Source organism: Acipenser ruthenus, chromosome 26 (genome assembly GCF_902713425.1).
Source record: "Acipenser ruthenus chromosome 26, fAciRut3.2 maternal haplotype, whole genome shotgun sequence".
In the NCBI taxonomy this organism is placed as follows: Eukaryota; Metazoa; Chordata; class Actinopteri; order Acipenseriformes; family Acipenseridae; genus Acipenser; species Acipenser ruthenus.
This window is the reverse complement of record NC_081214.1, coordinates 21,997,594-22,023,349: the sequence shown is the minus strand read 5'-3', so window position 1 is coordinate 22,023,349 and position 25,756 is coordinate 21,997,594. Positions and strand designations below refer to the sequence as shown.

Genomic DNA, 25,756 nt, shown 5'->3' with positions numbered 1-25,756 from the left:
ACAACGTTAACCCATAGAGTTCATATAAACAGTTTAAAAACTGAAGGAATAGGAGCCAAGACTGCTTTGGCATGCATTAGTCTTCTGTACTACTCAATTAGTACATACCAATGGGATGTTGTTTATAAAGCCCTTGGGTGATTATACTTCAGGGTGTGAATACCACTGGTTACATCAGCTGTACCTGGAGGACAGATTATGTGAGGTTCTGTCTGCTCTTTGTAGTTTAAAGACCCCATTGCATTTGTTTGAAGTCACCTTTCCCACTGATGTGGGCACAAGTGAAAATACTGCATAGCAGATCTACCGAGCATAAATATTTTCCATTAAAGAAAATGAATGGTTTATATTGGAACCTGGAAGGTGATTGCTGTATGGGGGGGGGTGTTGTAGTCATCAGTCATCACTGGACCACACAGCCTCCAGCTTCTTGTGCAGCTCTGTGCCCTGTCCTGAAATCCATTTATATTAGATATCCTTATTTTTGCAATTCAGACATTTCATTTTTTTTTTACTGTTCAGACCTCAGATTCTAAATCCGCTTGACTGTCAGGAATATTTAATGGCACCCAGAGAGAGGTGATGCATTGTTTGCTCTGCCAAGACACTTCCTCTTTTGACCTCTTCACTTGCAGCCCTATCATGGAATTTATCAAGTTGGTCTCCGCACTGAGGTAAAGACAGCAAAGCCTTCCAGAGACTGTTGGCTGGCTAATGGCCTGTCTTCTTTTCGGTCAAAGAGTAAATCATTCAGCAAACCACACAGCGGTGAAGCGCAAGACTTATTCAGGGAATGCCTGCAGTGGATCTTTGTAAGCAATATTATTTTTGTATGGCTTTTTGTTACCTCATAGTTGTAGAGCATTGATACTAATAGGTTAAAATGGTTAAATAAGTTATTGTGATTGGTATCCCTTAAATGTTGTTTTAATGTACTAAGTATTTCAAAGACTATTTATTTATTTATTTATTTATTTATTTATTTATTTATTTATTTATTTATTATGTTCTGTTGTTGAATATTGTGCAAGTCTAGTTTTGCTATCTCATTTGAATTCTATTTTATTAAGCTTTTTATGTTACACATATAACTGAGAGATTCCCTCATTCTTATTTCTTTGAAGCCGGTCCAGGTGGTCACTGGTTCGCAATACTGATACAGAGCACAGCGACAAAAGACTTATCACATCCTCTGAACACGAATAAAGACAAGTTAATGGAATGACACACGCACAGTACATATTAACAGGAGAACAACAGCACTGTTCCCAGTAACGACTCGGCTAAAGGCTCCCAGGCGCTCGTAAAACAGATCAGCTTCCCTGTGTTCTCCTGCAGCAGTTCCATGGTAAGAATGCATTATGTTGTTCTGAGGGGTTCCAACATTCAGGCAGTGTCACAGCAGGTCTATCAATTGATTAAAATATTAATACTGCCATAGTCTAAAACCTTAAAACAGGATCCTTTATACAGACAGAAAACCCACTTACCGTAGATGTTTTGATTTTCATAACCTTGCTAGACAAATACAGTTTTGGGATCTGCAGCTGTTTAGATAGACCGAATAGATCCTATTGGAAGTTGCCCACTGTTTATAACCAATCTTGCACCACTGGAGTCAATACATTTCCATGTATATTTCTATATTTAGAGATGCAGCTTGGCTCTTGGGGTGTAATAAGTAATATTATCTCAAGTGGGAGGCACATATGCTGGTTCCATATGGGGTGTCTCATCTTCTCCAGTAGACTCAAATGTTTCTAGTTAATTTGGTACAAATGAAAGTCACCACCATCTGGGCTTTGTCAGGCCTGTTAATAAAATCACAAAAAAAAATAAAGCTTTGAGTTTATTGGGAAAAGCAGCGATTTTCAAGTAGAAGAGAACTCCCCAGCCACCAAAATTAAGACTAAATTGTTTCTGTAATTGTAATTGTTTAAGTGATTAATACCGGCTGGCTGACTATGACTGTGGCTGTGTTTTTCTTTTTCTTTTGCTTGGAATGAGCTCCAAGCAAGTTCTTTATGACAGCTGCTGTCATGCTGCAACTGAAACTGCGTGCCTGAGTAGCTGAGAGAAGATGTACAATATGTGCACAAGGGACACACTCTGTTCTTATTATACCAGTAGAATTACTGGAGTGCAGTTGGGAGACAGAGGGGGCAAGTTAATTTCCTATCATTTTAAAAATAATTTTAAAATGTTGTAAACTAAGCAGTTTTGGCATGTGTGGGTTATAAGAACGCTAGAAAGGAATCATCTTTTTTGTTCATATATATATATATATATATATATTTTTTTGGTTATCAGTTAATATTTCCAGTTGGTTGTCTGCTGTGTTGTTTGTGTTTTTGTTCACTAGCTCACTCTTTGTGTTTTTGTTCACTAGCTCACTCTTTGTGTTTTTGTTCACTAGCTCACTCTTTGTGTTTTTGTTCACTAGCTCCCTCTTTGTGTTTTTGTTCACTAGCTCCCTCTTTGTGTTTTTGTTCACTAGCTCACTCTTTGTGTTTTTGTTCACTAGCTCCCTCTTTGTGTTTTTGTTCACTAGCTCACTCTTTGTGTTTTTGTTCACTAGCTCACTCTTTGTGTTTTGGTGAGCTGAGTTTAATCCCAGGTTGACAAGTCAACCAACGTTTTGGCTAGTGAAAAAGAGACCTTGTAGTTTGCATACTACTGTGTCAGGTGTAGTGTTCAGCCGTCTCTTTTTTAAACTGCTTGTGTTATTACTCCCCAGAAACAAAAGATGTGTTTCCCAGTTTGCAACCCGGGCAGCAGCCTCCACTCCCAGCAATGAAAAGGTCAATGATTATACAAGAGAAAATCTGAAATAAGAATCTTCATTAGAGGACGCACTCCTCTGGAGATCAATAAAACCAGTGGGTCCATGATGATTTATGAAAGCTCTGCTCTATAATCCATCTCATTTTCTATCACATTAAACTTTAAAAGCAGCCAATGCTGTAAAGTCTTTTTTATTTTAATTCGCCAATAAAAATACCAAAAGCACAATGCAAATGAACAAGGTCTAAGACCACTCTAGCACTCTCAGGTTTCACTGGGATGTCTCTGCTAGGCTTTGCTGTGACTTCACCACTTATTTATACTGTGTGCCAGTGGAGAATGGACATTTCTTGGCCTTGTCTCACACTACACATTGCAACTTATGCCACATTTCCATCAGGACCATGAAACCAGTGTGTAAAACTCAATCTCTTTTTGTGCCAACATCAAATTGGGGCTGCAGCCAGTTCTGTCTGCAATCTACAATCCAATTTGCAACTGGATATTACACAAAAGTAAAAAATCACTTGCATGTATCTATTTTTTTTTTTTTTTTTTTTATAAATTCTGTATTGATGAAGGAATTCACCAATCTCCAATACTCCAAACCTGCCTCTCGCCTCTCATGAGATTGAGTTCTGCCAGCCCGCATTCCTCACTGAGGCTGACAGAGTACCAGCTGAAATCGATTGGTTCTCGATCTGCTTCTGACGGAAATGAACAGGTCTGATTTGAAATCACTGTCAAGTCCGTTCTAGATCGGGAATGTAGCTAACCACTGCCAGTGTTAGTGTGAGCTGTACAATGTCTGGAAAGGGCAGGGAATGGTAACACACAGATCAGGAACATGTCATTGTCAACAGTGAGAGGCCTGGGATTGAAAATGTGGAGAAAGCACTGTTTGTCACAGTTTTTTGAAGTCACTCTGTCCTTACCCTGTCACTAGCCTTTTTCATCAGAAAGGCACATTTAAAAAATGTAAGGATGTGATTGCTGCCTCTATTATAGGAGAGTGGCATAAGGCTACTTTTCAGTGGCCAAATATTGGATGGTCATTGTGCCCCCTAAAATAGGTTAAGGTTAGGGAGAGTTGGTTAATTCCTTACAATGTTGCAGTGATAGTCATTGGAGACAATAGGAAAGGCATTTGCTGTACTCCTGACCATGCAAGCAGCTTATTCATTATTCCTACATTGCTTCAAACACTCAATCATGAATTCAAGTAGACAATGGCTGTCTAGTCCCTTCATCACTGGGTTAGCAGTGCCATCATCACTGGAAATCTGCATGACTTTGGTGTCTTGTAAGTATAACATTATTATATTATTACAGCACACAAATGATTGGCTTTCTGTTGGAGTGAAGTAAAAAGGAATTGTGTCACCTCTGGGGATGAGGCATAGAAGATGGAAATGATGTTCTGCCGTTGAACATGCACAAGAGCTGCTCTTCAGCTGGGTTGCTTATTTAACATGACAAGCGCTGTGTCTCTCATCATTTAGGACCAAACGTCAGGGGATTGGAACAGCGTGCGCTCTGCATGCGAGAGGCTCCTGAGTGTGCATCGCTGTGCTGGCAGTGAAATAGCTCGCCTGAGATTTGCTGTGACTTCAAGACTAGGAATGGGAAAGCAAGGCTGGCACTTGCTAATTTAGTCAGGTAGAGGGGGAAAGGCAGAGGGCTGCTAATGAATGCTTTTCCTTGCAGCTTCCTCAGAGCTGGAGACGGAGAGGTGGGGGTTCCCCTCTGAGTCCCGAAGTCAAAAGCTATTTCTTTTTGATAATGGTGTGAAATTAGTTCAGGTGGTGTTTGCACCTGTTTGCTTGGAACCATGCCGAGAACGCATTTAGCCATTCTTGGCAATTTTTTTTTAACAGTTTTACACAGAATCCATGGAGCAGCTGTGCTGTCCTATCCTGTTAGACTAAAGAGCTTTTTATTTGGAAATGCTGCAAAGTGGTGGGTCTCACCACTGTTTTACCCAGCCAGCATCAATAAAGGTGTTCTTGTATAGCTACTGTAGTGTTAGGCAATATTTATTCAAATTGGATTTTTACGTATCCCACTTCGTGGCTGCATATAATTGTTCTTTATTGTGGGGAATGTCAGCACTTCTCTTGAAGGGAATGTGAAATCTGAGTTTTCTGTCTACCCGGAGTGACGGTGTCTTTAACAAACACTTGCGCTGCCCAATATCAATATGTTTACTTTCCCACTCACAGCAAGGGAACAAGACCTCTTTGTACAGAAGCTTACATGCTCAGAGGAGTATCCAGTATAAATCCCCTTTATCCTCTCTCTCTCTCTCTCTCTCTCTCTCTCTCTCTCTCTCTCTCTCTCTCTCTCTCTCTCTCTCTCTCTCCTCACTCTCTCCACCCCCAGTGAACTTTGGAATGTGTGCCTACAAGGCTATAAATATTTTCAACTACAATGATAACTGTACTGAACGACGTTCATACATACTGCAGAGACAGGTCCTGATTTTCTTCTGTAAAGCCAATCGAGGGGGAGCCTGCAAGGGCCCGGATTTATTTTTTATTTTTTAAGCCACAGCTAGAATTTGAATTATGAATGACAGTTATAGCTCTGAAAATAGCTGGCTTTTTCTCTTTCTGCTCGCTGCCAGCCATGCAATAAAGTTTCATGGCACCGTTTCCAACTGTCGTTTGGAGGTGTATTAAAATTGCACAGCTCTGCACTTTTGCTCAGGGATTTATGTGGGATGCTACAGGTCTTCTGTTTTTTTATTTATCTTTAAGCTCAGTCAGTTACCAACTTGCTCCCTAGTTGGTGTTTTTGCATTAACATCTGACCCGGATGTGCTCTGTTTGCCAGTGCTTGTCTGTGGACTGCGTAAGGTACCTTCACTATATGTATGTATGTATACTATTTTCATTAGAGCATCCAATCAGAGCCATGCCTTCACCAACCTCACATCCTACTGTTTTTCAAGTTTTGGATGAACTTCCTATAGCATCACAAGATTTACTCCATATCACAACAAACAGATAATGGTACCCATCTCTCATACATGGCACAGGGTTGTGATTTGAAGTTTCATTTTAGTACTGCTATATTGCACCATGATAACCACTGAACATCAAAAGCCTTTCATTGCATGTATTAGGACTCTGATCCCACAGTGATAAGACAAGCCAGCGACGGTTTCTGTGTCTGTATCCAATCCACATTCTCTTCTCAGTAGATCTTGGAAGCTGAGTAGGAGCAGACCTGGTCAATAATTGGACAAAAAAATCCCAGCCAGGCTTCAGAAAGTGACCCCAGTGGCTTTGCTATGGGGTACTCCCTTCTATCTTGGCCATAACTCAACACACTCGGGGCTAAACGTTGTAGAATAGCACAGCACCAGTAGCTATTCTGCTCAAAATGTACATTTTTCTACTGCTCATAACAGGGACAGCAGTACAGAAATTGAGATCTCCTCTACATTTTAAATTATGTAGCGGGGTTCTGAAAAATATAGCATTATAAAATGGCCGCTCTAGTGCACTGGGGTTTGAGATCTGTCCTCTAAATCACAAAAACATAACAACAAGTGCTCTGGCTTTTCTGTTCCATACCACATCATGAATCGTTATTGCTGTGTTACCTGTTTGACAATGTGGACCAATAATCCACACACTATCAGTGCACTAGAGCAGCCATTTTGAAACAGACTTAAAGTTATAAGTGTAAACAGTTGCTGTTAACAATGAAAATACAATACAGGTACATTATTTAAACAATTGTAGCAACACGTGGGGATGTATAACGCTATATTTTTTGGAACCCCGCTACTTACTCTTTAAGACCCTGTTATCTCAGGATGAGTCATACAGCTTGGACGGTGCCAGTTCATGTCCAGGCTGTGTAAAGAGGCCGAACATTGCTGGGGACTCTGAAGGGGGCGTCACATTGGCTCTGACGCTCCCGGGGTGGAGGATGGGAAATCGGCAGGGATTGCTTCTCCTCATCGTGCAACAGCAAACCCTACTGGCCAGACACCGAGCACATTCAGAGTGGATAAAAAGCAGGGCTGGTCTCTGTTCTCCGGGATCGGTAGCCCGTCCACCTCTGCTCTGGATTGCTCGGCGGAAAAGCGATTCTGGCTTTAGGCTTGTGAGATCGGAGGATGCTCACACGCCCTCAGAACATCTGTGCTGTGTGCGGTGAGGAGAAAAAACATAATTGGACATTCCAAAATAAATAAAAATAATAATTGGTCACTCTAAATTTATATTAAAAAAAGACCCTATTATCTTCCAAATCTTTGCCTCAGGAAGCATCTCTTGCCTAGTCTGGACAGGGGTCTCCAAGGAAACAGGAAATACACGATCAAAGGCATATCCGATATAAAAACATCAACTAAATAAATTCAGCAGGTTGCAAACTTCTCTCAGGAGGCCCTCTGCCTGTTTCTTATACATTTCAAGCAGTGCTAGCTTATTGGTTAATGCCACTTGTAATACAGCATTCTGGTGTTGTGTGATTTGTGTTTGCTTTGTGAGATTACAAAGTGTGGCAGTCTGTGGGGAACAGGATTTCAGATCTCTTGAAGTGCTAGCAGTGTTGAGGATGATATACTCACTGATTACACAGACTGGGTGAGCCTGTCCTGCTGAGAGACTCTTCTGAGTTGACTGCTGTCAGAGTCTTGCAGGCTCGATAGAGCAACGAACACCCAGAAAAGGAAATCTAGAATCTGAGAAACTGAGAAAACAGCGTACAATTTACACAGCCAAAACCACAGACTTAAAATGATTTGATTGCTATATTGAGATGGGAATCTTTTGTCTGTTATGTTTTTATATGTCGTTGTTAATGTATGAGTTTAAGACCTCTTCATTTCTAGTGTGTTTCTGGACTGTTGCTTTATACAGAAGATTGGTCAGTATGACAGATGCTTTATTTCTTTTTCAGTTTTTTTTTTGGAGTGGGAGCAAGTATTTTATGTTTCACACAGGAGGTGAAGTATTGTGTCTTTTAAAATTTGAGGCTAGAGTTCCGGCAGAAAGCGTCGTGATGTTCTTGACATGCAGACTCGGAATCTCAAGTTCAGAGCATGCTGCACTAACATTTAAGGCAACAGTAACTTATTTTCCTCTGAAATCTGAAGATTCTGCTTCTGGAGTAGCTGTCCCCAGGAATCTTTCAGAGATGAATGTCAGAAAACAGAATTGAACTTTTAACAGACCTGCCTATTTATCTATATATTCCTAATACAGTAGTATCCTGTTGCCGATATAGTGCTGGTGGTAGGGTTGACAGCACAGCTGACTTATACATTGGTTATATGGAGCCTTTTGACCCCTGGGGCACCATTTTGAATCTAGACTATGTTAAATGGTTGCCAATATATTGTGTAATATCTGTTTGAAGTCTAATGTGTAATACGTTCTGTGGGCCTCTGTGGAACACGTAGCAGTTTGGGGTCTATTCAATCAATCAACTTTTAGGGAATGTAAATAAACTGGATATTCAACAAAGTCTGCTTAATGGGGTCAACGGAACGCTAAACTGTGGCAGCAACATACCAAATCAGCAGCAAGGAATTACATACCAATCAATCAATCTTTATTTTATATAGTGCCTTTCATAGTGGACCACCATCACAAAGCGCTTTGAATTACATACGTTTAGTGTGAAATTAAACATCACTTCGGAACAAAGCAAGCGAGTTCTATTACAAACCGATTTTTAGCTGTTTTTAATTGTTATGGTATTGGCAAATAATGGACCCAAAGCTTTTCAGCTTGAGCCTGGAGTGTTCCTCAACAGCCAGTGAAGTGCGTAGGACTTAAGCGCTAATCTTTTAGTGGAGCTAAGGTAGGGAGCTCCTAGACCAGTGACTGAGACGGTTCTGCATTTTCTGCAGTTCCAATTCCCATTTACCGAGGAATATAAAGCCCCTTCATCCCCTTGCTGCTCCAGGCCCCCCTCCCTCACACGGTGTCCCCTGGCTCCGCAGGAAGCCCAGTGGAGCTGGAGGCTGAGGCTGAGCTGACGTGGCAGTCCCCTTGCCGGTGGCCTGGTCCTCTGGGGCTGCCTTTAATTTCCCTTTCAATTCCTGTCCTCCTCGCCACGCTCTATAATGTGATGGGAGCGGGGTGGCAGGTAGCAGACTGTAGACATTGTTCTTCAAGAAGCTGGATCTGTGTTTGAGTGTGTGCTGGATTTTTATTCCAAGTCATGAAGCAGACATTCAGATGAGATTAACAGAACATTACATTTTTCTAGGTAGGAGACAGATGCTAACACAAGTGCTGTATTTATTTTATCATCACATATATCCGTGGTTTTCAATAGTATAGATGTATTTAAAAAAAAAAAAAAACGTAGATATGTTTTGCCCATTGCAAAGCATAGCAGATATAAAACTGAAACAAAAATTAGCTGAAAACAAAAACCCAGTGTCAATAAATGAAACTGGCTTGTCCAGAGTTCCAGCGGTCATTCCTATCAAAGTTGTCACTGACATCGAAATTGGCACACAAAAGAATACCCCAGAATTTACCTTATTGTATATAATATTTCTCTTAGGTTTTTCTATAATTCTAATATAGCGATAGACTTGAAGGCAGGAGGAAGGGTGAGGAGGAAGGGGGAGGGGGGCTTATTGTTAAGACTATTGAACCTTATTAGTAATCTTCAAGGGGATGGATGGAGAGGGTGATATTATCATGCCTGTGAAACCTTCAAGATAGTCTGAGTTATGACATAGTAATGACATAGGGATGTCTAATCCGGAGGAAGTCATGTTTTGTGTTCTTCAGGAACTCTGCTAAGACACCGTGGAGAGCACATACAGCAGCATGTCATTCAGTATTCATCACACAACCCCATAGCGCTTAACTCCTGAGTCCTAATCCCTCCATTAAATAAAGTGCAGGGATGGTAGCTCAGTCCATTTGCTTACACTGTCTCTTCCAGGGCTTTGTTTTAAGCAGTTATTGCAAATGTATCCTAATTATGTGATGCTCTCAATCCCCAGGTAATGATCTGGGACTTCAGAACTCATCATCACACTGGTCACAGAAGACTGATTCTATTAGGGACTAGTCAGGGGATGGGTATGTATGTGTCATGTGTATATCAAACCATATTACGGAGGCATTCAGAGACATAAACTGAGTGAGTGGCCTGGATTGAGTTTGTTGGGGGAGGTGTTTCTTTTAAGGGTACTTCAATATTTACATATTTTGTATTCGCAATCTAAAATATGTAGCTGCAGTTTATCAGGGTAGGGTACAGGACTACAGGTTGATGAAACCAACCTCTAAACTCTCGACAGATAACCCCTCGAAACCTGTCAATAAACCACAATTACAAAATCCAACTGTGAAAAATCACCACCTCACTTTTTGGCCTTGACTGGAGCAGAGTGATGCTCAAATTGCCTTCCTGTATACCGATGAGCACCTAAATACCAGGCTAAATGAAGACTGGGCTAAATGACAAAACGTGTCAGCCCAACATGTTGTAATGGGCTTCTGCGCCATAGTTGACTCAACAATAAAGAATGATTTATAACAAGAGCTGTCCTGACTGAATGCAGCTACTGGAGTCATACATCAGTCTTTACTATACAGTGGACTATATTTCACTTTGCATGTGCTGTGTAGTTGCTCTTAGCCTTCCTGCTAGCAGGTTGTATCCTATCTCAACATCAGCAGTACCACCTGTTACAGATCGTGCAGAATGTAAAGGTGGAGAGTATTAAATTGACAATGTCTGTGACCCAACTAAGGATAGCAGTGGAGGAGTTATGGGGGAGATTTGAAATTGAACAAATAAGGCGAATTCATCAGGGGGTGATGCTTTCAGCAAAGTTTTCTGATCATGTCACAGTGCAGTGTCTGCCGGGTTTCTTTTATTTGCGTTTCGGCTGCATCGATCGAGACTGAGACCAACGTAAGCTGGATTTCAGAGCAGTTCTTTAGCAGTGAAAGGATTTAGGACACAGCGCTGGTTTAAATTGCTTTTCTAGCCTGTGATTTTCAATCTCTGTCACGACTTTAACCCAGGGTCTGCGTTGAACAAGCGGTGAGAGCAGTATATAACACTTCAGCAGCTTTCTGATCATGTTCCTCACCCTGCTGATTAAGGGTATTTTTGCAGGAGAGTCCAGCGTGTCCTGTCTCCTTGCTGGAGGGAATAAAGACGCTTTTCCACGATGGCCTTTTGTTCAGGCATTCAGTTTCCAAAGTGTTTCCCTAGACTGAGCAATTTCAAATGCAGAGAACATGGGAGGGGGTCATAGGGCCCTATCTTGTAGCAAGTGTAAAGACCAAGGCACATTTTCATAATATTGTTGTAATGGTAAAAAACAGGTATGAAACAACTTTAAGAAAGATGCAGTAATGTTATTCTTCTGAGTAGCTGCTTGCTGTTATTTGTACCTTTTGTTGCATTACTTCCAGTATATCGGACAGTCAATTAAGTGGGTCCAGACTGGGTCCAGACTGTATTTTTTATTCTATTTCGAAAAAAACCAAACAGGACAGAATAGCAAAAAACATCAACTCTCTCCCTAGTCTCCCTCACAGACCCCGCCCCCAAGCCCCCAAGCCCCCAAGCACCCAGTACAACACATTAGGAACGCAGGATGCACGCTCAATGGTTTATTGTATGTCTGCTGTGTTAATAAAGGGCTGCATCTTTAACATGAGGAGAAATGTGTTGAACTGGCACCAGGATTCCTGTTTCCAGTTTTAAAGTGGTGTGTTTGGTTGGTCACTTTGTAAGTGTGGGGTTTGTAACTGTGAGGATCTATTCTTTATTTGACTTCTTCCCTTTTTTAAATTAGCATTGCCTTAGTCTGTAATAATGAAGCTTTCCCAGTTGTTCATTTCAACAATTACCAGACAGCTAGTTAGATGAATTCAGGGGGCATTTGCCTGTTTTCATAATTCTGAGCCCTGGTGCAGTACAGTATATAAAGAGAAAGAGGCACGTCAGTGTGACTTTATGAAGCTGTTTGTATTCTCTCCACCTTCCATTTGTAAGCCTGTCTGCGGCGCTTGTGTGTTAGAAATAATTATGTGTAAGTGTGGCTGACATCTCGCCGCTCCTTCCCGGTTGGGGACAGGCAGTGCTGTGAAGAGAGGAGTCCTGCCTTCGCCCGCACTGCTGATGGAGAGCTGATTTCGAGCTGTTCCTGACTTCTCTGATCTTCAAAGCCAGCAGACTCTCTCTCCAAAGTCGGAAAAAAATGAAACGAATTGGCTCCCTTCAGGCAGAAACGCCATCAGTGGCCTGGTCTGGAGGATTTGTTATTTAAATTACTTTTCTTTTTTTTTATAAATTTGATTTTGCTTTAGCTGGAGAGGTTATGAAATCTCATTTCCAGTAGCATTTTGGCTGAGACAGCAACGGCACCACGCTGAGACACATTGGAAAAGGTTACTCAGCCAGCTAAAATCAAACACACTGCACAAATCCGTCAGATTTCAATCTGTCTCGCATTCTGAAAACTAGCACAAGCAGCAATTTTTATATAGGACATGACATTTTTTTTGTAATGACTGCACAAGGTATGTATGGAAACCAGGACTGAGTTCTGAATGAGGCCTGTGTGGCTTGTCACTGTGTTTAAGTCTGAGCCCCTCAAATATAGGCCTGGACTTCATACATTGGGAATTCCTATTGAACCCTGAAGTTTCAACAGTTTTATTGCAACACAGAAACAAACCTTTTTACCCCCTAAATAAAGCAGAAATGTTAATTGTATTGCATGATATTAGTTTGATGCGTTTTTCTAGTTATTGAGAGCATTTTGCATAATATTCTGTGGTATATTCATTAATTTATTTTTCTTTGGTCTACTGTTCTTTGTCAAAGCTATATTTGTGAATATTATAGAGTATGTTGCTGCCTTTCTTAATAATGATTGTGGAGACACTTCTGTCTTTTAAAGTGTGAAGAACCAGAGATGTGTAAACAATGTGTTATTCCAGCTTCAAGAGCTGACGATTCAATTTCAGGTTCAGGTCTAGATCGCTTTTTTTGTTTTGTTTTTACTGACCACTTTAAACGCCAGGAAGGAATTGAATTGAGCTTCAAAAGTCAAGTTATTTCTCGACTAGGACAACAGAAAGCATTGGCCTCTGCTGAACTGCGTTCATAACACACAGACCTTGACCAGCAGAGTAGTATGGAGGCAAGGGATGGAGTAGCCTTTAGGGTCAGGCTCAGCGAGGCAGAAGCCAGGCTCAGACTGGTATATTTTGAGGATGGTATCCATATAAAGTAGGTAATAGACATCCACTACAGGGCTCTTTATGTCCCCTGATGTTAGCTTTTACTTGCCATCTGTTTTTCAGCAGCATTGAAAAATGGCCTCCTGGCTTTATAATCGCCTTTTATGTATGCATCAAGGGGGATCAAGATGTATACATTTTGATATTTTCCGTAGCTAAATATAATTACAAATTACACTCATTACCTCAAAAGCTGTGTCAGCGGCTATGTAGAGACTTTTCAATTAATCCAACAAATATACCTGGTCTGATTTCAAGAGCCGAAGGTGCATTTATCTTTACTTATAAAAGGTTAAGTCAACAATAAGCTCTGAAAATGCAGTTCTAAACGACCCCCCTCCTTCTCGCCCACTAACAGCATGCCTGAGTCGCTGTCATACCGAGAATGTGAGTAGGAGGATTGCATTGTGGGAAATATGTCAAGAAGCATGGAAGGAAGGTCTTGCCAAGGGAATCTTTGTTCAGAAATACAGTTTTAGAACATGTTCACCATAGAGAGCAACACATGTTGTTTACAAATAATTGAAAGAGAATGTCTCCCATTACTGAGGACCTTCAGTCCTGTGCTGAGGTTATTAATCATCACTGCTCCCCCCTGTGCTGCACCCAGGAACTAAATGGAACATGGAGCCTGCAATTGTAGCCTTGTGTCCCATGTATCTATATAAAAAGAACAGGAGCTTACACAGCACCGTCAGATCCAAACAGCCTCTAGCTACTGTCTAGTACCATGAAATAAAATGAATGAATGAAAATAATTTGTTCATCTTGAGTTTAGATTACCACTAGTTATATCCTTTGTCTCTTTGTCACTGCCGCTCTACTCGGCTCACCAACCATCTGGAATAATGCTAGACCATCTGGAATGATGGTTTCAGGGCTTAAATTCACCATCACGGATAGACAGGAGAGAACTAGCCCAGTCTCCACACTGTTGAGCCCAATTTATCCCGCTGTCTGGGTCAGTGACCCACTAAGGTGAATCCCTGTGATCTTATCATATAGAGTCGGCTGGTCCTGCTCTGAGAGTTGCTGTGCCAGGAGCCCTCTGTGGATAATAGAACATTAATAAATGACAAGCAGCCTCATGGGAAGCACTTGTAAAGGGTGGCAGCTGCAGCTGGAGAGAGAAGAGCCTGGTCTTCTTAAGGAAACACTACCTTGTGGCTGCTGCACTACAAGGAGTTCTCATGTCTCTCTGCTCTTCTGATTAATCTGTATTGATTTTAACTTTACTTTAATCGACACTTTACTTGTTTATTGAGTGTTAACAGCTAGCTTACTAACATGTTGACAAACGTCACTGTTCATTTTTTGTCAATGGTTAGTGTACATATACTGTTGTATTTCTAAACTATTAAAAAGCAGGGAACATGACTTTAAGCAACTTTCAACCCCATTTTATCACTACATGCTAAACATTAACAAATAAGGAAATGGATCTGTCAATATGCTTGTAAGCCAGTTATTAATAAACAATACCAGTATTGGAAGTTCAGCTGCAAAGTTGCAAGGGAAGCAATGAACACGGCTTAGAAAAGAGATATTTCACCCTTGGTGACTACATTGTTTATATGAGCTGAGTTTTCTATTTGTATCTGGTCTCTAAATGTAGTATTTTGTATTTAATCATATCCTGATGTAACTATCACTATTATCTGCTGTATTATTGAATTGTGGTTTGTCACACTTGTACTTTGCTTGAACAAAAGTTATTGTATTTCTTGCTCTTATTGTATTACTTGTATTGTAACACTTGAAATGTATTTGCTTACGATTGTAAGTCGCCCTGGATAAGGGCGTCTGCTAAGAAATAAATAATAATAATAATAATATTGGATCTTTGCGCTACTAAAGGCTCGAAAGACCGGTGGGATGCCCCTGTTGATTTAGTCTAACCTGGAACGATCATGTCATTTCTGTCTTTTATTTGTTTGGGGACTAAGTGAGATGAGTTCTCATGCAGGCTGCTTGGCGATGACATTGCTAACTCTCCTTCAGTTAGCCCTGTCGGTACTCCCTATCAGCACATGCACAGAGCTGCACAAATGCATTCATGCATATATATATACACGTCATATACATCCTCTCACATCCTCTGGACATACAGCAGAGATAACATCTCCCAACCATCTTTAGCCACATGGTGTTTTGAAAAATCCATTTTTCATACCAAAGGTAAACAGTAACACTTTAAAGGGTTAGTGATCTGTAATACTGTTAGACAAACGTTTTGACAAGAAGTGTATTGTCACCCCGAGGGGCTGTTTTTTCACAGCTTTTAGCATTTTAAAAATACAAATTTCAACTGTACAATGATAAGGAAGTGGAAATGATACTGAAGCTGAACCCCTCCATCATCACGTTACACACACACACACACACACTCATACACATACACACACACAAAGTAAATTATGTCTTTATAAGCAAGTAAAATGGCATGTATTTAGAGCTGCCATTCTTTAGATGAATTGTATAGACCCCTACATGGACACTGATGAAGACTTTGATGCTTGTCCAGATATAATTCAGACGTGTGCCGTATGTTATAAACGACATGCTTGACAAAGGGAGAGTGACAGACTGTCTTTCACTGGCAACTCAAACCCGTAGCAGGGAGGTATCTGGGTCAGAGTGGTCTCCAAACAGAGAACCTCAAGGATGTTTTGTTTTGCTTGTCGTCCCCTATTTAGTCTGAAAGCTCTGCCTTGCCCTGCCTTGAGCTCCTGTCCCTCTTTCAGTGGGGTCAAGGCACTGTCCTGGGAGATTCGGCCTCGCACAGAGAGTCGCAGTAACCCATCCCGAGTGCTCCCTGCTATGTGCAGCCGGGAGTCAGATAGCCGGGCGGGACTCTTGTAAATTTGAGAAACCCCTTGCCTGCTCTGATCTGACACCGCTTACGGCGAAATTGAAGCGCTGCATTGAAGAGCTAATTCTGTCTGTCAGCTGTGTTGCTCACTGGGCTCAGCTTACTTGGCAGGCTCAATGGGCTGAAGCTACAGGCATCCTCAGCCTCCCGCACTGTTACTCCCCCAGGTTCTTATCTTTAAAGGGGAGCAGGATTTCCTTAACGTATTGGCAGCCTTGCTTTACAGAACTGTACTTTAACCCTTAAGTGCCTAGTGTGTGTAATGGTGTACATTGTTTTGTTATTCTTATCTGTCACTAAACCTGTGGTGTATGTCAAATGTGCTTCCATTAGATGGCGCTGTCGAGCATGGCTCATGCAAGACGTGTATCTCAGTATCTGTCAACGATTGTTCTTTTCACAATCGATAATGGGGCATGATGCTAAATCCTACATTACTTTTTTTTTTTTTTTTTTTTGCTTGGCCACTTTCTTAGGGGCCCCGAACCAGTACCATGTCTTGCCAATCATTATTAGCATAAATTCATTTTTAGTTTAATTTTGCAATGTTTTATGGCCAGTTCTGTCTTCATACAGTATAAACCATTTTTGGTGCTGTTTTGAAATGTTTACCTGACAAAGAATTACAAAAACACTATAATAATAATAATAATAATAATAATAATAATAATAATAATAATAATAATAATAATAATAATTTAAAATTAAGTCAATAATAATTATAGAAAACTTGAGAAACATAAAATAAAAAAGAAACCTATAGCAAAAATATATAAATGTTTATAAATGGCCTGTAATAATCAGAAAACATTTAGGTATTCTATACTTCCTATTGGTATCCTCTCTTGGACGTCAGTGAGCCCAGTCCACACAATCTAACTCAGTGTTTAAAGGAAACCTTTTCAGTGCCTTGCGAATGCTTGCCTGCCTGCCTCCCTGCCTGTCTGCCTGTTCATTGCAGAAGCAGGTTGGAGTGACTTGGAATGTTGCAGACAATGGTTGAATTCAGGAGCGACCTCTGGGTCCTACCGCCCCCTAGATTCCTTTCCCAGAAAAACAAAAATTAAACAACGTTCCACCCCTGCTAAGCTGGTCAACAAATGTTCTGGAAAGTCTGGGAGGAAATCACCCTGCTGGTAACAGCAATCCATTACAGCAGACCTTAGATGGCTTTTGGACTTGAGTTGAGAGCTTTATTGGTTTTGACATAGAGGTAAGTTATTACATTCATCGAGTCTGCGTCTATGAATTCCATTTGTAGTAGATTCTGAAACAAGGGAACTCTGGGATTCCTGGGTTCAAGGTGGGGTCAGCAGTAGCTGATAGCTGCCTTTCTTGGCTGGCTCAGTACTTCATTTGAACACAGCCAGAGATGAATTCTCTGAAATGGTATGGAGTCAGTGGGTTATTAAGGTTAATACCCTGCAGCATCAGTTTGTATCTGCCATTTAAGGTAATTGTGTTTTGTGCCACCAAGGGCAATATGTATGTACTGCTTTCTTAAAGAAAAACAGCAACTCAAAGGTAAACAGTGACATTTTAAAGGGAAAGTGGTTTTTGCCAGTTTTTCCTATCGTTCATTCACAAATGATGAACATGTATTAACTTGGAGATGTTGCTCATTCATAAAGGAAGTGTGATAATTATACTATCGAGTGCTCTACTTGCACGCTTGAAGAATTGCAGTCTACAGCAGACTGGGGCTTGGAAGGGAAACTGTTTAATGAAAAGAATGAATTTGTTTCAAGAGGAATGTACTGTGCTACAGCCGATTACTTGTAATGAGCAATGATGCGCGAGTGTCTCAATACAAGACGGACCGGAGCCTACAGACAGACGGGAATGCTACATACTGTACATAGTGAATACATGCATTGTAAATTGCGAGTCCTGGATTTTATTCTTCTGAACATTGCTGTAGTAAAAGAAACGTCAGTGACATTAGGAAAGACTTCTAGTCAAAACCTTTGTCATTGAATTTTCTTTTAGTATTTCAGAATGAACCTCAATTGAGTGTTTAATAGTTACTGATGGAAATTTGCAGGGGGTGTTTTGGTGAGGCTCATGTATGGCTCAAGTTCTTTTTTTTTTTCTTTTTACTTTTGTGAGTGGTGGAATTTGAGCCATTTAAGAGAATTACATCATTTCATTTTATAACATACCTTGTATTATAGTACAGTGACTCCATGGTTTACTAATCAGACAGTATACAATCAATCTGGGAAAGGTTTGTATCGTGTTTTAGGTTTCTTAAATTGGAAATAACCAGTTAAATAACCAGTAGAAAGTATATCATGAAAGCTCACCCAGTCCCTCTTGTCTGTGCAGCTGGGAGGCTGTTGTTTCCGGGATGACAGCTGCCGCTGTGGGAGTGGAGCGAGGTCCCTGAAGGACAGGAACCGAGCAGAGAGAAAACGGAGAGCCCCGGCGGGACCCACTCGCCAAGATGAACCTCTGCTGGAGCGAAATCAAGCGCAAATCCCACAGCATCAGGTAAAACCACCCAGGGTCCGTGATTCAAGAGTGGAGGGGAGTGAGTGAGTGGTGGTGTGAGGGACTTTGTGATTACAATACCATTCTTTAAAGGCTCAATCATTAAATCCGGCTGTGGCTGATTGGTTAGCAGGGTTTTGTATTAAAAACTGCACACATCACTGGAAAACAACGAGACGTACCAGGGACCTTACTGTATCCCTAAGAGACTTGTCAGGCGGCCCTACACACTCTTCACAGTGTGGTACACATTTTCTTTGTTGGGTGTGTGTTTGTTTATATGAAAGATTGCTGGAGTGATCTGAAAATGTGTGGCTTCATAATGGTGTTATAACAAAAGTGTTCCCCAAAAAGCCTGAACACCTACACACTGACTATTAGCAGGTCTATGAGCATAATGATTTGCTGGTGCACATTAGTGTGAGCTGTTGAGCTAGGCCAACACCCTTACTGTTTAAAATGCTGTCAGCCATGAGATTTACAAATGAACAATTACATTAAATAATCATTTGCATAAAACTGTTTATTTTGAGGTCACTGCCTCGGAGCAGAGCTGTAAATGACACGCACATTCTTTCAGTCCAGCGAGAGACATTTTTGAAATGTTTGCAGAGCCTCATGTCCAGTCCAACTGTGTGTGGGTGCTCTGTCAACGGAGAATTCCCTTCATTGTTACAGGAGGTTTGATTCGCTTCGCAGCCAAAGGGAGGTGAGGCCGAGGTCAGCAACAAGAAAAGCACTGAACTGCCCATACTGCAATTGTGTTTCCAACCTTGAGAAAAACTATTCACAGTTTTGATGGTACTGTAAAAGCCAGTTATCTTAGTGTGTGACATTTCCATTTTTAATGAGTGCTGCTTGCGAATGCTTTTCATTTTGTTAGCATTGTCGTCCTTGTGGGTGAGGATATCTTTTTGCTCTTCACTGTATTTTTTTTTTACTGGAATTGGAGGTAGGTCATCACATTCCAGAATTCCAAAGAAAAAATAAAGTAAACATGACAGGAGATGTAATAAGAGTGAAGAGGATCTTGCTATGACTAGATACCATGAATATTTCTTAAAGGGGCATTTTCACTTTGACACATACAAACTTCAGTCCTATACAGCACTGACCAAAGCCACCAAACTTGCAAAACTTGAAATAGCTTATAAGTTGTGTCCGTTTTTACCCTAGTGTCTTGTTTAAGCAAGTCATAATTGTAATTCACTATTACGTTTCCCGGTTGTCTTTCCTTGGGCTATGCTACCTGTATCATCTACAGCATATTGCATTAGCTGTGTTTTGTTGTGGGTTTGTTTCCCAGCATTTGAATTAAAGGAAGAAATCACTAGACCCAACATGAACCCTCAAGGGCGCCACAGGCCATAGTTCGTAGTGATGAAAAAACACACAGCTTGTTTCTTAGTCCTTAATTACACACTGCCCCTTGATAAGACCTCTTTATAAACTCCCATGGTGCAGTGTTTGTTGCAAGATTAGACGGGTGCAAGTTTTTCAGAGTAATAACCTGGTAACACTTTGAAGCTTCCAGCTAGGAATAAGGAGATACAACCATTATTCTGCTTATATATACCGCCTCTTGAACTTGCAATAACCGCATGGTCGGTAATGCAAAGAAAGAGCTCTGCAAGGCATTCATTATGTGTGTGTGTGTGTGTGTGTGTGTGTGTGTGTGTGTGTGTGTGTGTGTGTGTGTGTGTGTATGTATATATATATATATACATAGTGAATTTGTGATGTGGGTCTATTTTGTAGAACTGGGGAGAATACTAGAGAAGTAATTTTATATACAATGATATACAGTATTCATAAAGCTGTAGAATCTATGCACTTTATGGTATTTATATCATGGCATGATGTTGCTCTGAAGGCTGTCTTCATAAAATATTAGCATGCCAGTCAGTGCATTGCAATACTTTGCATTTATGTTTTATTAAAAGGATCCTGAATCGGAAATCCGTGCAGAATGAAAACTCTTAAAACGACCATACATAATTCATAATAGCCCTGCGTTTACACAGGCAGAAAGCTTTACCTGTTGTGGGTCAGTAGGCTCCATGTCCTGGACAGCAGTTCCCCAGGGAGTTCCTGGCATATGCGATTCCTCATGGTCCTGTTTTGCTGTCCCTCTCCCTGCTGTTGTTAGCTCCTGGCAACAACAATGAGCATTTATGGACAATGCATACCATTATGTAAGCATTGCATACATAGGGTTTAAAAACAAACACATCATATTAGTTTAGTAGCACACACGCACACACACATGCACACATGCACACACACACACACACACAAACACACAAAAACATCCATCTGATACTATTTAGATACTGCTATGATAGCAGTGTCTATTTAATATCTATTCGGATAAGAAATGCAAACTTTTACCATCAGAGGATTATTTATACATGTATAAGATATGCTTCTTTGTGGTACATTGTGATAATAATACTAATAATGTCTTAAATAGCCATTGTAAAGTTTTACAGTGTATTTTGTAGTGCTGCTGCAGAGTTAACCAAGATAATGTGGATACAACCCTGTAATGATTAGCCAGTTAATTTTAAGGTGTGCTGAGGTCAGTTCGCTCCAACTCCAATTAGACTAAGACTGTGATAGCAAAAGCTTTTGACTGATTTTCCAACACAATACAAGGTAAAGAAAGACATGTTGAAAAACGTTGTACCACCAGGCAAAGAGAGAATATAACCATTCCACCTTTTTTAACTTGCGTCTGGTTGCGAAGCATGTATTGATAAGACTATTAGCTTTTTCAAAACATCTCTTTTAGAAGCTGAAGGTATGGGCACACACAACACTTCAAACAGCCTCTGAGACAGCATGTGAGCCATTAATACAGCTTTTTTATTTCAGAAAATATCAGGCACTGCACCTCTTTAGTGTGTGAATGCATGCATGCATTATAAGCCTACAAGGGTTTGAGTGTGCGCTAACACTTTAGTTTACTTAACCATGAACTTACATGTAACTACCAATATTTCCAACGACACTACTGGTGGAATAAGTGTGTAATTACATGGAAAGGACCTGTGCCGTTGTCTCATTAGATGCCATTTCCATGTAAATGTATGGTAGTTGCCATGTAAGAACACACACCACTGGTAATTACATAGTTGTTACATTGTAATTCCATGACTGTTCTTGCCCTTTAGTATAGAGTGCTTCAGAGTGCTTCAGTGGGTGTTATTGTATTATTATTATTATTATTATTATTATTATTATTATTATTATTATTATTATTATTATTATTATTATTTATTTCTTAGCAGACGCCCTTATCCAGGGCGACTTACAATTGTTACAAGATATCACATTATTATTATTATAAGTACATGTGGATTGGCTGGTTTTTATTTTTGTGTAGACAATATAAGTAATTGTATCAGCTCTGTGTACAAAGGCGTAAAGCACTTATTCCAGAGCTACTGCTCTCATATCTTGTATTATTAGTCCCTTCCTCATTGTACTCAATTAGTGTGCACAGCCCTAGTATTTCTGCCTCAAGCCCTGAATATTAAAGCATGTGTTGATGCTAATGACCGTCTACATTCAAGCACGTTTCTGGCAGGTGCCATTATAGTTTCCCATTTGCATTATAAAACACAGTATGAATCATTAGCTCTGCGTTTTTTGCGTCGGACCAGCCTGGCTGTGTCTTTGCAGGCCTGTCTTAGCCAGAAGGCAAGTGATGACATGTGTGCATATGGAAATAAATATTAAATATGTCTAAAAACTGTTACACTGTGGTCCTGCTGTAGAAGCACCACAATACTGATGAAAGCACTAGCTGGAACATTTGCCTACATGACAAGCCCGAAAAGGCTAACATTTCTATTTGAAATGCATACTGGTTAAATGGCTAACGTTTGAAGGGTTCTTTACCATGGCGACACTGTGTATGTTAATAGAAGCGGTGTTACTACATGTAGAGTCTGCTGTTTACCGGTATCTCTCTTTCCAGGGCTCGTCTGGAAGCTTTCTCTGATAGCAGTGGGAAGCTCCAGCTGTCCCTCCAGGAGATCATTGACTGGCTCACTCTGAAGGATGAGGAGCTGTCTGAGCAGCTGCCTATAGGGGGCGATGTTGGGGCTGTGCAGCACCAGAGAGATTTTCACATGGTAAGCTGAGCTCCTCTGTGACCGGGACTGGGAATATGTTTTATAAGGGATGCGCTGGATACTCTAAAGTCTATAGTGTTAAACTGAACAGTGCCAAAATGAAATATAATAGACTAGTAAAATGGTTCTAGGACACCCAATGATATTACATAACTTTTCAAAACTACGTTATCATTCAGCAATGGGAAAAAGCAGTAACAATCCAAGTACCAAATCATCAATTCTAATAACATTCCTATCCCAGACAGAACATAGTAAAAATATATATTATTGTATTGAGCGTGTTATCATTTAAAAAATTATGATTGCTTTATAATTTAAAAAAAAAAACTGCTAGTTTAGATGGTATTCACTGAGAATAATATAGAATTAAAATAACAATAAACCTTTAATTGCAAACTGTTCTCTACAGAGCCAACCGCTTTCAGCATGTGCTAACTAATTATACAGCTCCATTCAAGCATGAAATCCTCTGTCTGTTCATTTAAGTACATGCTCGGGCATCTCCCTGTGTGTCTGACATGAGGGGACACACTCGCTAAGCATTTGCTTCAGTGCAAAGTGTTGAAGAAAAATTAGGTGAGGACAGACTTTGGATAGAGGGAGTCACTTTTTTTTTAGGGTATGGAATAGCCTAGGTTACCTAGCCATGTTAAGAAATGTAATAATAATAATAATAATAATGTTGTTGATGCTGGAACATCAGGATCCTTGAGATCTGACTTGACAAAGTTTTCAGATCAACCACCAACTAGAAACCAGATGAGCATTAATGGGATGAATGGCCTCCTCTCGTCTGTGAATGTTCTTATGTTCTTCTGTTCATATGTCTGGATGCCACCCCCAGTTGCTGGTAGTCTGTGTTAATCTGCTGTGTGGCTCTCTCTTCCCCTGCAGGCATTCATGGAAGATGTAAAGTCCAGAGGCCCCTTCATATACTCTGTCCTTGAGTCAGCCCAGGATTTCCTTTCCCAGCATCCCTTCATAGAGCCAGAGGAGACACTTCCTGACAGCAAAGGTCAAGCACATACAGCATTCTGCTGTTTCCTCTTGTCTTTCAAGAATCCTAGATACACAGGATACACAGTGTACTTGTAATACATTCATTATTTATTAATACGCTTCTTTTTAGTCCCACTATCATTACCAATATCTTATGATTGAGTTTATGGATGAGCCATTTAATAAACCTATAAATGGACATCGTAAAAGTACCTAAAATTAGCAGGCAAATAAAAGTAGCTAGTTGTAACCTATGAACAGCAGTACACAGTCCTCAGGAGTAGGGAGAGAGGTGTAAGAGCCCCAGTTCCTTCTCCAACGCCTTGCCCCCCACCTTCCAGATGTGTCGCCCCGACGGCGGATCCAGAACGCCAGCCGCTCGGTGTGGAAGCAGGCGAACGTGGCGAGCGACCTGTGGGAGAAGCTGACGGTGCGCTGCCTCGACCGCCACCGGCACATGGAGCTCACGCTGGAGAGGCTGCTGGAGCTGCAGGCTGCCATGGAGGAGCTGGCCGGGGCGCTGGACCAGGGGGAGGGGGTGCGGGGGTCCTGGGAGCCTGTCGGTGACCTCTTCATCGACTCCCTGCAGGACCACATCGACGCCACCAAGGTGCACGCAGCAATCAGCCAGGCTACAGTTACACCAGAGATAACCATCATAGTCTAACCTCCGTACAGTTGACATGTTTTTTGTGTGGCTGGTAAATTGTAGATAGCTAGATTTGTTTTGAACAGAAACTATTCAAACTAGAGTTTGATTCGAATCTTTCCTTAAATACAATATGGCAACACAAAGCGAGATGGTTTCTTCAAACTGCCTTTACATTATCCCTTACAAATAAGTACTGCTTAACCCTAAATTGGTGGTACAGAATACTTCCAATACCGTTCTAGTCCAAAACTGCAGTGCACTGACGCACTTGTTTCTTAAGGGATTAAACGGCACTGGAAGTTGCTGATCCTTTCCTCTGTGATTTCCCCCTGTCCTCATTCCCCAGCTGTTTAAGGAGGAGCTGACCCAGGTGAAGGAAGGCATGAAGCACATCAATGACCTCGCTCACCAGCTGGCCATCGCCGACGTGCACCTGTCAGTGGACAACGCCCGCGCCCTGGAGCAGCTCAACACCGGGTGGAAACAGCTGCAGGTGAGGGGCTCAGCACAGCCATGGATACACACAGGTTAAGCACTGTCTTCACTGGGATCCAGGGATCATTCAGTGAACGAGCCCAAGGGGATCATAACCTCCCCAGATGTGAAATGCTAAAAACGGAATCCTGTGTTAGCTAGATATTTTGAACAAAGAGTCCTGTGTGTAATGCTATTTCGTTAATGGACTGTTATAAATTCAGGATGTTTCAAAATCGGAAGATGTTCCAGTGTGTTGTAAATTGGAATTTTATTATGAATCAGATGACAGTTCTGTTTTTAATTTTTTTATTACACCAGGTAATATTCTAATAACAAGGCATTTACTTTAATCCTGTGCCTAGTGCCTTGTCTCCACACAATAACGTGTTTCTATGTACCCAAACCCACGTGTATGTAAAGGGCAAACGTGGTTGAAGCCACAGGGTTCTTAGATATCAATAGAGAGATCCATGTTTAGAAATGCATTTCAAATTCTATAGAACAAGGTAGCATTTATTGTTTGCCTGCTGCATGTCTCCTTTTGCAGGGCTCCATTGATGAGAGGCTGAAACAGCTTCAAGATGCCCACAGAGATTTTGGACCAGGATCTCAGCACTTTCTCTCCAGTACGTATCCTATTACTGCTCGGCTGGGTTAGTGTGGCTTGTACCAGTTACCTCTGCAGTACAATTCTCCTTCAAGGTCAGTTACTGAATCAATGAGTGATTCAATACGCTCCCAGTTTGAAATACAGGCCTCTGGAATAGCAATCTGAGGCCCTGTGTGTTGCAGTTGCAAGAATGAATTTTATTATCATTCATTTCTCCAGGGTGGGTAGTAACCCTTGTGTGTGTGTGAAAGGGCTAGAAATGCCAGGATGCATTTCTATTATCACATGTGTTATTATCTCTGTTTCTGCTCATTCTCCTGACTTGATGATGCACATCTGATTATATTATATTACATTGTCTGTTTCGTTCAGGTTCAGTGCAGATTCCCTGGGAACGATCCATTTCCCACAACAAAGTGCCCTACTACATCAAGTAAGTTATCCCACAGACACCAACACCACTTC

The 25,756-nt window shown here is 41.0% G+C and overlaps 1 protein-coding gene across 5 annotated transcripts in view; it reads left to right on the top strand.

The window, feature by feature from the left end:
• Positions 1 to 25,756, top strand: part of LOC117430802 (dystrophin-related protein 2-like) — a 57,202-nt gene that overhangs the window by 9,415 nt on the left and 22,031 nt on the right. For 2 of the 5 annotated variants that reach the window (XM_059001718.1, XM_059001716.1), the window contains 8 exons: positions 9,776 to 9,854; positions 18,244 to 18,408; positions 22,394 to 22,550; positions 23,448 to 23,568; positions 23,894 to 24,162; positions 24,551 to 24,697; positions 25,229 to 25,307; positions 25,664 to 25,724. In XM_059001718.1, the coding sequence (XP_058857701.1) occupies positions 18,362 to 18,408; positions 22,394 to 22,550; positions 23,448 to 23,568; positions 23,894 to 24,162; positions 24,551 to 24,697; positions 25,229 to 25,307; positions 25,664 to 25,724 (881 nt within the window). In that variant the 5' untranslated portion in view covers positions 9,776 to 9,854; positions 18,244 to 18,361. Of the gene's footprint in view, positions 1 to 9,775; positions 9,855 to 17,022; positions 17,129 to 18,243; positions 18,409 to 22,393; positions 22,551 to 23,447; positions 23,569 to 23,893; positions 24,163 to 24,550; positions 24,698 to 25,228; positions 25,308 to 25,663; positions 25,725 to 25,756 lie in introns of those variants that run through there. The other 3 variants (XM_059001717.1, XM_059001719.1, XM_059001720.1) reach the window with 2 other exon arrangements.